A 12035-nucleotide genomic window follows, 5' to 3' on the forward strand; every position below is an offset into this window, starting at 1 on the left:
TCTTGAGTTCTGAAGTATATTGTATTGAACCTAAAATTTATTATGAAGAGTAATTATGGCATAATTGTTACTCTGGGCTATCTCACAGTGGAGCCTGTACATTCTGTTAAGTTCTAGAAGGTTGTTTGCTCTCACTCTAGCCTAGATTATACTGCTCTTGTTACTGTATCTGCTTGAGCTTTTCTAGGATTGGCTACCACTGCCCCTGCCCTATGGTCATCTCTCTCCATCTGACCAGCCTGGTTCTTCTAACCTGCTTTGGTCCGGGACCAGATAACTAAGCTGCTGAGGATACCTTGAGGAGGGTCGGGTTGTGGGAGTGGCCTTTTAGGAAGGGCCTGAACTTCATAATGCCTGTTTTGGTTCTTCCAAGATTGATCTCTGTGGTCTACTTTTTGGTTCTTTGCTTTATACGGGACAGATGAGGTTCCTGGTATAAACACATGTTTTCATTTCACTGACACATCTTCGTTGGTATACTGTTCTGTCTACTTCTGTAGTTCAGGAAGAGTGATTTAAACTTTCCTTCAAAGCCAATCAGTTTTAATGCTCACAGAGTTTGTTTCAATGGCATTTCACCTGTGATAGAAATTGCGTTAACCGTGGTTCATGGCACATTGGAGTATAGATTTCTGTGGAATTCTATGGTGACAGTGCAGTCTGAATGCGATTGGTTTTTTACATGGTCTTAGGTATAATGTTTTCCAGGTTAACTGTTGAATGTTCTTTTCACTAGGGCCTGATAAAAAAGGACACCAGTTCTCGTGTGTTTGTCTTCATGGTGACAGAAAGCCTCATGAGAGGAAGCAAAACTTGGAAAGATTTAAGGTACTAATACTGAGTTGACTGCATTTCCTTGATACATAAGAGGGGAATCGTAGCTGGTTTTATTAGTTCCAGTAAATATTATTAAAGCAGTCGTCCTAGGAATTTCAAAAGACGTTTACCCTGTTGGCGCAGCCTCACCATGGCAGGGCTTAGTCCCTTTAGCCGTCACTGCTGACTTAAAAGCTCTCTTCGGCACACCACCACTGGAATACGAATCTTCAACCTAACGAAGGTTTAGATAAATTCTTTCAGGTGGACATTTTTAGGAGAAGCATCATGGGATAGTTAACCCAAGTCTGGGAGTCTTTTTTTTTTTTTTTTTTTAATAGTTTGTACTAATCTCCATAGAGAATTTATAGATTAATTAAGACAGGTGTCAGAATATGGTTTTGTGGAATTAAGACTATTCGTAATTGTTCGGGGCACACTGTCCTGGTTACGTGCTTGCAGTCCTGAACAGGCAGCGCAGCTCTTGATGGAGGTGGGTAGGGTTTGATCCCCCAGCCCCCGTGCTCTCACGGCTCACCAGTGCGTTTGCCCCAGTGCAGAGTACGAATATCATTTTCTCTCAGATCCGCCATGGGAGGGGAAGGTGGGAAGTGCTGGGCCGAGGGACTTTGGATTATGCTTTCATGCTGAGCAGACTTGACGTGGGTAGTAGAGCGTGTCGCCTGGCCGCACTTGAGCCGCGTCGCACTTGAGCCATGTCGTGTGCGCTTCTCTACGCTGGGCCTTTTCCTGGGCCCAGGTCAGCATGCCCTTCCCCTTCCTGTCTCTCACTCTGCGGTGCCTTGGGGGCACAAATGACATCCAAAGGCTAATTTGTATTTCCTTGGTGACAGCACAGGGGCCCCCTCTGTGGTCCCTTCTCTTTAGGATTTTGTCTCTTGTCACAAAAAGTGTCACCTCAAGGTAAAAGTCAGAATAAAGTATTCTGACTTTATTGTAATACAAGGCTAAAGATAATGCTTATATTTTAACATTTTGTTTTGTTTTATCTGTCTTGAATTACCAGTCAGGATTTCTAAAGATGAAGCCACATTATAGCAGTTTAATATCTTTGGTGTGGGAAAAAAGAAAATAAAAAATGAATCCAATTATTGATATATTCAGTGTCTTATTTTAGCAGATCATGACTTAAAAATTTAAAACATGGTACAGTGAATTATGAATATCCGGACCTCTAGTCTGATAGTGACACGTTGGTAATCAGAGGTCTCATTTAGCGGAATGATAGTACTCGTGCTTATTGTTTAGTATACATACCAGTAAATTCCTTCTCTGTTCTTTTTAGAAAGGAGATGTGAGGTTCTTGATCTGCACAGATGTAGCTGCCAGAGGAATTGACATCCATGGTGTTCCCTACGGTAAGAAGCAAGTTCTGATCCCTGCGGTTTACATTTTATGGGATTCAGACTCACTCTCGAATACGTTTGAAATATTTAGAACATCGAATATCTAGGATGTTTGAAAATTGTAGAACTAATGGCAATTGGTAATGATTGTTTTTATTTTCAGTTATAAATGTCACCTTGCCTGATGAGAAGCAAAACTACGTCCACCGAATTGGCAGAGTGGGAAGGGCTGAAAGGTGCTGCTGGCGTTTTTCTTCTTTTCTTTTTATATGTGCCTCCTTCTTGAATAAAGTCTAATGAGGACTCTGATCTTTCAGGATGGGCCTGGCCATTTCCCTGGTGGCAACAGAGAAAGAAAAGGTAAATGTAAACTGAATTCAGTTGCATATGGAATATAATTGAACTTTTTTTTTAATGTTTATGAGAGAGTGTGAGTGGGGGAGGGGCAGAGAGAGAAAAGGCAATCTTTTCTGTGCTGTATTATCATCGTTGTTTGTGGTGTTTTAGATGTCGGAAATAAAAGCAGTTTGATTTTTCCATTTGCACTGAATTCAGATACATATGGAATATAACTGAACTTTTTTTATTAAAAAAATTTTTTTAATGTTTATGAGAGAGACAGAGGGTGAGCGGGGGAGGGGCAGAGAGAGGGAGACACAGAATCTGAAGCAGGTCCCAGGCTCTGAGCTGTCAGCACAGAGCCCGACGCGGGGCTCGAACTCGGGAATGGCGAGATCATGACCTGAGCCAAAGTCAGATGCTCAACCGACTGAGCCACCCAGGTGCCCCTGGAATATCATTGAACTTTTTAATGGCATCTTTTTTTCTATATTTTTGAATGGAGCAACAGGATGATGTTTAGAAAGGAAAAATGCAAAATGTGCTTTTTACTAATAGCTCTAATATACTTGATTTCACCAAAAGCTATTTAAATCCTCCCTGACATGCCACAGAAGACTCTTATTTGGAAATATAATTTGATAAAAATTTACAGGAAAGCTGAAAGAATAAGGAGCTCCCACAAACTTCGTGTTCAAACTCATTGTTCATTTTGCTTTTTGCTATTTGCTTTATTTCTTAGAGAAAACATGTGGGCTTCATTTGTGATACAATCTCAGTATATCTTGTCCATCCTTGTTTTTACCTGAGAATTCCTTTCTATAATGACACACATTTTAGGAAAGCTTGGGGATGATTCTCCAAAAGAACTCCTTCAGGGTTCCCACCTAATGGCTCCTGAGTGCTGGTCGTGAGTGGCCAACACACCACACGGCAGTTTCTCTCTCTTGTTCCCTGGGGACAGAAAACACTAAGAAACTAATTGGGAATAAAGGTAGCTGGCATGTTTCAGTCTCTGTACATGTTAATCTTTTTCGGTCTTTAACGTAGGTTTGGTACCATGTATGTAGCAGCCGTGGGAAGGGCTGTTACAACACGAGACTTAAGGACGATGGCGGCTGCACCATATGGTACAATGAGATGCAGGTGAGACTCATGAAAACTTAACTGAAATTGGCAGAAATAGACTGTGTTTAGTTATAAAAATTATGCCTCGGTTTTTATCTATTTGTTGTGAGGAGAAGTAATTTATTATAATGTTATAGTTTGTAGATTGTAACTCGCAGATTTCTCTCTTCAGGAATCTGACTTCCACTTATACTAAGTATTATAGTCTTCCTCGTTTATTTGATGCTATTAAAATGCAACTCTGTCAAAATGAAATTTTTACTTAAAAATGCTTTTCATTCCCTGCCCTTCTTAGTTGCTATCTGAGATAGAAGAACATCTGAATTGCACCATTTCTCAGGTTGAACCAGATATAAAGGTACCAGTGGATGAATTTGATGGGAAAGTTACCTACGGCCAAAAAAGGGCCGCTGGTGGTAAGCTTTGAGTTACTTTCATTTCTGTTCAAAGTGCGAATGTGTCCTTTCTGAGCGTCAGTGTGCAGAAGCGTGTGCCATCTCTTCTCACCGGGCTAAGTGTGTACTGTGACATGTTGATCATCTCCGCCTTACAGCCCTCATGGCAGTTTATCTAGACCTGTCTTGTTGCACTTTTTGGTTGTGTGATTTGTGTGCCAACGAGGGACAGCAGCTTACCTGTGTCTCTTGAGGTATTTGTGTCATAATGAGTAGTTGAGCATTTATGGAATTATTAGAAAGCAAAACTATAATGGCAATTTTGAACAAGATTGAAAACCTTTGATTTAATTCAAGTGGTAACCCGATGTACTGCCATTCCCTTTGCCTGGAATGCCCTTAGCTCATTCCTGAAGATTTTTGTTAAGATTCAGACTACTAAGCTAGTGGTTTCCAAACCAAAAAAAAAAAAAAAAAAAGAGGGGAGGGGTTGCTAGGGGTGTTGAGACACTCTTAGTGAGGCCCAATTGTTTGTTTATGTTGATTTTACATTTTTAAAACTCACTTTTGGAGATAATTTGCCCAGTAGTACATGTTTATTGCTAGAAGCAATGTTGAAGCGGATGTGATTGAGCCAAAGTATCGCTGACAAGTTTTTTCGAGCCTGTCATTTATATGAGTTTATAATTTGTTTGTGTGATGCAGGTGGAAACTATAAAGGCCACGTGGATATTTTGGCACCTACGGTTCAAGAGTTGGCTGCCCTTGAAAAGGAGGCGCAGACATCTTTCCTGCATCTTGGCTACCTTCCTAACCAGCTGTTCAGAACCTTCTGATTTTAACATAAACTGAATAAGATTTGAATAATAAAAGTCTGTAGTCTTAAAACTCTAAAACAGTTGTACTGCTTCCAAGCAGTAGTATTTATAGTAACATAAGCTATTATTGCTAACTCTTGCATGTCAAAAAACATCAGTGTCAGGAATTCTTCATAAAATGGCAACCTAATGAGAGTAATAAATTCGATGACTATATTTTTATGAAGGTTTGTGTCTTATTTTTAAAGTAATTTGATAGTTTTCCTTTTTCAAGAAAACTGTGGGTTTATGAAGTCACGTCTGTGGGTATGTGAATTTGCTGGAGCACCTGTGTGGAGCCAACAGTGGGTATCCTGAGTAGACATTTTCACAGGAAGTGGTTCTGAATGGAGACGTTCTTGAGATGGTTATAGTTGGCTGGGTGGGCACCCAAGCTACAAGCGACTCGTGACAGGAGAGAAAATTGGGTGATGCCAAGGCAGAAGGACCACCTGGTTAGTTGTAGGGCCTGGAGACTTTGAGAGAGGCAGAAGGGTCCATGTCTCAGAGTGAGGACTGACTTGTGACCGTGACCCTGCAGGTGGGTCTTGGACAGTTTACCTTCTTTGTAGGAAACTTTTCTTTGTAGAGGATAGTCAGTCATGAAGATGAAATTATTCTGCTGCCACTCTAGGTTTTAAAATTAAGCACAGTTCTCTGGAATAACGTTTCCTCAATCCCTTTTCCCTGAAATACCAGAAGGAACGGGAAAAATTTAAACAGATACAATTGAATGGTTATTTTGTGTCTCAGTAAAGTGCTGTTCCTGCCTTGGACTCCTTAAGCACATGGGCTCTTCTGATTCCTTGTGTGATGGTTTTCAGACCTCTTAGCACTGAAATCGTTTCTTCAGACAAAATCTTGAGTGAGAGTCAGTGTAGACGTTAACAGTGGAAAACCACTGCCCAGTATATCGTCACAGTCTGTGTGAAACGAGGCGGGGTCCCGTTCTCACATTTTGCCTGTGTTCGTTGGAGATTTCCTAGGACGACCCCAGCCGACCTCGGAGCTGGGTGGTGACAGCTCTCTGCAGTGGTCGCACACATTCATCACTGCTTTAGAAAGGGGGTCTCGAGCCGGTATAACGGCAGAGGAAAGACCCATCTGGACCGTTCACACGCTGGAGCCTGGACAGGCCTCACCTTGCTCGCGCCCTCGTCTTCTGGGCACAGCCGCGCCGTTGCGAGGACCATATGGCCGCGTGGCCCGGTTTGCGGCCCCGGACCTGCAGCCTGGGTTCCCTGGTCAGCTTCTGCTCCTTGTCTGCGTTTGGAAGGGGGCAGGTGGGCCGGGCGGGCAGCTGCCAAGGGCCGGGAGGCGTGGAGTGGGCGATCTCTTCTTCGAAAGTCCATCTGGCCATCCTGACCGGGGCAGCACAGGTTCTAGAAGGGCAGGCTGTGTGTGACCCAGCCTGGACGCCCCGCCTGCCCTTTCTCCTCACCTCAGGAAGCCTTCCTGTCACGCCTCGTCCATGCCTCCAGATACCCATTCCTCAGGCCTCTGGGTTCATGCTAAGAAACTGTTAAGCGTCCGCCTGGAGATGCTCACTGTGCCATGAGAGATGCCAGTTGCCCCCTTCTTAGAAATAGCACCTCCCGAGTTTAGTCGGTACCAGGTCGCCTCGCTGGAGACCGTCTTTCCCAGGTCCTGGTCAGTGCGGTACGAGTCAGAGTGATGGGTACGACCTCTAGGTCGCATCCTCTACCTGCTCTGTCTCTATTCTCCCAAGCTGGAACGTGGCTGTGCTATTAGTGAGCTGGCATCCACGTTAAGAGAGTGTCACACTTAGGGCACAGCGTGGCGGCCAGACAACCTGGAGGCCCCCGGAGGGGACCTGCCACCCTCCCTGGCTGGCCTGGCACAGTCGCTTCTGAGCCACCGTACCGTTAGGTCTCCACCCAAGCCGATACAGGGCTGTAGGGGCACAGGCAAGGCTGGAGAATGTTCAGTATTAACCGCCTGTCCGTCGTCCTGGCTCAGCTTCAGCGTTGTTTCCTATGCAGGGGTGAGAGCTCCGAGACGAACCCGCAGACCTGTGCCTGTAGCTCTGCCGTCAGCCTCCCCGCTGCAGGCCTGCCCCACCCGCACCTTACCCCGGACGTGGCTGGGGCCGTGGGAGGCCTGGCACCTTGCATTCACTGTTCTCTTGGAAGCCAGCTTCAGGCTTTGATTGGTCAAGTTACACTTTCAAAGTGACTGGTTTTGTGTTTGGGGCCTTTCCCCCCCTCTATTTCAGATTTTAATAAACTTAGCTGAGCTTCTCTGTCTCCACTTATGCATCATTGTGTGAAAGAGAACGGATTCTCAAGGACTCTCTCTAACCAGTGGCATTAGTTATACGATTGCCAAAACCTTGCTTCCCTCGTTAGTACATACTTTCTGATTATAAACAGAAATGGAAATTTCAGGTTAGCAATACCCACCCCTCCATACGTTTGACTTCTGTTCCCGCTCTCAGAGGGAATCACTCGGTAACACTGGTTCATTTTTTTCTTTGAGGTCTTTGGTATACAGTTTAGGTCCCACTGCGTATACAATTTTGTATCTTCATTTGACCTGAGTACCTCTCTTGTTGTAAATGATGGCTGCGTAATCCATGGAATGTGCTGTGATTTATGTGACGTGCGTTCTTGCTGCCCTTGAACACTGAGGGGACTGAGGAGGGTGTGAACCTGGGTGTGAATCCGGCCCTAACGCATGTGAGCCGGAAGACACAAGGCCAGCTCCTCAGCCTCTCTGATGTAGTTTCTTTGTTTACAGAAGTGGCGAAAATAACTCTCATCATTCAGGATTATGATGAGCATTCAGCAAAGTCCAGAGGATGAGTGCTTCTACCATGTTTTCTAATATTTATGTTGTTCCCTGCTGTGAACACTCTCGTTCTCTCTTTGGGTGGCTTTCTACCAGGTTCCTGGAAACTGGATTGTCGAATTAAAATGAATGGTGCTTATGAACACTTGTCAAGGTCATTACCAGGTCACTTTCTGCAAGGTTGTCCTTGTTGACATTCACACTGACAATACAGGAAAAATTCTGTACAATTTATTCTCCAAAGTATTTTTTGCATTTAAAGTTTGTTTCCGTACTGACTTTTTGTACGGTGTGTGAATCGTTAGTGGTGTGCAGAGGTCGCCCATGTCTCACGCGCCGCTTCTTTGCACACAACTCCTTACTTACCTGCGCCCTCCCCCCACTCCTGGCTCATCTACAGACAAGGCCTCAGCTTGCTGTAATTTGCTTGCTTTTTCTTTCTTTCTTTCTTTCTTTCTTTCTTTCTTTCTTTCTTTCTTTCTTTCTTTCTTTCTTTCTTTCTCTCTCTCCCTTTCTTTTTCTTTCTTTCTCTTCTTTTCTTTTTTGTTTAAGTAGAAGTGTATGTGGCAGTGACTGAGGACAACCTGGATTAAAAGTAAAAAAAAGCTGTCTCCCAGCCAGTTCTAAAGGGGCAAACCACTTAGTTACATTTTTCACCTTATTCTGATGTAAGAGGGAACTACACACTTTCCCGCGGCCTGCGTGGGAGACGTGAGGTTCGAGGGCCACGCGGGGAAATAGAACCTGAGCTCTGGGGCAGGTTCCCTATGCAGTGATTTTATTATGTTCTTATAGATGCTGACACGTACCAGGGATTTTTCCAAGTGACCTTATTTGGGGGGAAAAAGGAATATTTGTTAGAAGGGAAAAAATGTAGTGGAACAGGAAGGAAAGGGAGGGATACTATTTTGCTACTCTACAGTAATTGATAGAGGATTCCTTTGGAGGGAGGAGTGGAAGGGGAACTTTTGCTGTTGTTTTCCATTCTGTTGCTTTAAATAATTACCTCTCTATTAAGATCATCTCAGGCTCTGGTTTCTCTGACTGGGTTGTACTCTCAGTGGTCAGTAGTGTTGAGAGGATTTGGAAGAACCTGGAGTCAGACAGGCCCGGATCTGACCTTGGCCTCAGTCACCAACTTCAAGTTAATCACACGCAGAGGTCAGCAGATGCCAGGTGGGCCCCGGGAAGGGCATTTTAACAAATTCCTCAGAAGACGGCGGCACGTGTACACCTTGGACCGCAGAGCAAGAAACACTGTTACAGAGAAGCCGCCCTTAGAAGGATAATTCTCACTGCAATCTTTTACCCTAAGACTCAGGCAAGATGATTCAAACTGATACCTGAGAGAGAGGCTTGCTGTTCTAGAATCATCAGTCATTCACTGCTGGTCTGCAGTCTTTATACCAAAAGCGAGACCTTGCTTCCTGTCCTGAGGTTACTGGCTCTCGATCCTGGCCGCACATTGCGATCACCTGGGGGGAGCTTCAAGCGATGGTTCTGACGTCTGCCCTTCACCTCCAGAAATTCTGATTTTATCATTCTGGAGTGGGGCCTGGGTAGCCCAGGCGATGCCAGTACACTGCCAGGATGCAGAGCTGCTGCTTTAACCCGAGCCTGACCCCAGGGGGTTCTCGATCCTGTCGCAAATCATTTGTGTGTCCTCTGCACAGGCCTGAGCTGGTACAGGTCTTAAGGTTAAGTATAGTTCAGGTTCGGGGACGCTTTGCTATTGTATTATGCAGTGGAGCTTATTGTAGAAAAAGCATTCTTATTTATTAAATTTTTTTTTTACACTTATTTATTTTTGAGAGACAGAGTGAGACAGAGTACGAATGAAGGAGGGGCAGAGAGAGAACGAGACACAGAATCTGAAGCAGGCTCCAGGCTCTGAGGAAGTGTTCAGTACAGAGCCCGATGTGGGGCTGGAACCCATGAACTGTGAGATCATGACTTGAGCTGAAGTCGGACACTTAACCGACTAATCTATCCAGGTGCCCCCAAAAAACCATTTTATGAAAATGGTATCATGTATCATTTTTGAGAAACTACGATTATTTTAAAAAATAAATTTTGTAGCCAGAAGAGTTTAGTTCCCTTCAAAATAGTTATTCTGGGGATTCAGGCATATCTTTTAAGGATGCTTCAATCTTTCAGAACCCGTTTGGCCCTTTTTATTGTTTTCTTTTTGTTTTTGACATTGCCACTTTGTTTTTACTTAAAACCTTTCTAATGCCTCACAGCTACCTTACAGAGTTCTGGAAAATCATTGGTTCAACCCATTATTTTACCTTAAATCTTGTTCCGCCACTTGGTTACTCCTCCTGTCCACCGGGAAAGGTTCTGCCTGGTTCTTAGCTGTGTTTCCTTAAATCCCAACCAAAGGATAGATGCTTGCTGCTGCCAAAGTAGGACTTTGAGGAGGCAGCCGGAGGTTGTCTCTCCGTAAGGCGATAAATTGGGTGTTAAGGGATTTCTAGTATCTTTGTGGTGGGTCAGGGTCTCCCGCAAGAGAGTCCAGCACAGGAAATCCTGATCAGAATAAGAATTGCCAGGATGGAGGGTGGAGTCAGAGAGAGCGAGCCGGTAGGGATGGGGGCAGTTGAGTGTGGGAGCAAGAGGGTCTGATGATGAGTTTGGGTTTTCTTTTCTACATGGCGGTTCCCTTGGCATCCGCAAGAGTTTGCTACCTTGCTGTCAAGTAGGCATGTCAGTACAAATCAGGTATTAAAGGGAAGGCTCTTGGGGCGCCTGGGTGGCTCAGTTGGTTAAGCGTCTGACTTCGGCTCAGGTCATGATCTCACGGCTTGTGGGTTCGAGCCCCGCGTCAGGCTCTGTGCTGACAGCTCAGAGCCCGGAGCCTGCTTTGGATTCTGTGTCTCCCTCTCTCTTTCTGACCCTGCCCTGCTCACGCTGTCTCTCTATCTCTCTCAGAAATAAATAAAAACATTAAAAAAAAAAAAAGGGAAGGCTCTATCTGTGTTTTGACACAGGGATGTCGGAGGGTGTGGGGTTTCCTTAGGACCCCAGCCAGTGGGAAATTGTTACAAATTGCAGGGGGCGGGGGACAAGAAACCTCTTGGGAACAGTGGTCTAAACCAAAGCTTAGAAAGATGACACTCGGGCTTAGTGGCGGTCAGGTTCCGCAGGCACTCCCAAGAATTTTTTGACATATTTAGACAGAACTGGCTAACCCGCAGTCTACACAGGCTGGAACTCGAGGTACGTTAGCTCCCAAAAGGCTAGCAATTTGGAGACCCAGGATTATACCCAGATCACTAAATACTGTTCAGTTAAAATATTAGTTCTATTGGCTCTAATAACAAACTCGATCTTTGCTTCCATCCACAAATTGTTATTTACTTTCCCACTGGCGTCTCACCACCCAGCACCAAAAGAATACATTCCTACAAAATGACATGAATGAATGCCGCAGGGCCCGCCTATGCTAGCTCTGGTGGGTCTGTGCGCCATCATTCCCCCATCGGGTGCAGCAGGTGGCGCTAGTGTCACACCGTGAATACCCACAAAGAGCTGCACACTTAGGCTGGTGTATTTTTACCACTTGGGGTCAGTTAAGGATTACCTGACTTCCTTTTTTTTTTTTTTTCCCCCCTGCTAAGCAAATCATAGATTCAAAGGAATTACTTCCCATTACATCTGTCAGAGTCTGTGGTCTTTTTCACTGGATCCTGAAGGCCAAGAAATGTGCATTCGGATTTTTTCCACGAGTTGGCTGCACACGGTTTGTGGTCCAGTGGTTTCCCCTGTCACAAAGCGCTTCCAGGATCGTGGGCACCAACTCTGTCCCAGACCCAGCGTTTGGAGCTCTCGGTACAAAGAACTTCCACACATGTCAAAATTGCACTTATGCTAATTGCCCTTCTCATTACCATCTCTAGAATGCAGAATGCTTTTCCTCAGTCAGTCGTTTCCCTTGATTCTGCCTGTCTCTAACGGCCCACATCTGAATGAAGTGAGGTGGGGAGTCGTGTTCTCGCCCACTCACCTTCCTGCCACTCCGCTGATCCTAGGAATTACGGCATTGCCCTTGGAGAGCACGGTGGGGATTTGCGGAATGGTCCCCGACTGACTTCGCCTGCCTGTGTGTGGGTGGGTCCGGGTGGGGGTGAGGGCAGGATGTGTGGGCTTAGACAGACAGCCCAAACAATGAGCCTAGTCACTTCAGAAAGTAGCTCATGGCTACTTAATTTGAGACGTCAGAATGATGGGACATCCCCAAGTGCCAGTGTCCCTGGCGACCGCGTGACTTCATGGGACTGTAAATTGAGAGACCAGAAAAATGGCCAGATATACGATCT

At 45.1% G+C, this 12035-nt stretch overlaps 1 protein-coding gene across 1 annotated transcript in view; it reads left to right on the forward strand.

Moving 5' to 3' along the window:
• Nucleotides 1-5079, forward strand: part of DDX1 (DEAD-box helicase 1) — a 30137-nt gene extending 25058 nt beyond the window's left edge. The window contains exons 19-25 of the mRNA XM_077750938.1: nt 737-828; nt 2123-2195; nt 2347-2419; nt 2501-2543; nt 3573-3668; nt 3946-4066; nt 4751-5079. Of these exons, the coding sequence (XP_077607064.1) occupies nt 737-828; nt 2123-2195; nt 2347-2419; nt 2501-2543; nt 3573-3668; nt 3946-4066; nt 4751-4881 (629 nt within the window). The 3' untranslated portion in view covers nt 4882-5079. The remainder of the gene's footprint in view (nt 1-736; nt 829-2122; nt 2196-2346; nt 2420-2500; nt 2544-3572; nt 3669-3945; nt 4067-4750) is intronic.
• Nucleotides 5080-12035: the final 6956 nt, after the last annotated feature.

This window comes from Crocuta crocuta, unplaced genomic scaffold (genome assembly GCF_008692635.1).
Source record: "Crocuta crocuta isolate KB4526 unplaced genomic scaffold, BGI_CrCroc_1.0 scaffold129, whole genome shotgun sequence".
Classification (NCBI taxonomy): Eukaryota; Metazoa; Chordata; class Mammalia; order Carnivora; family Hyaenidae; genus Crocuta; species Crocuta crocuta.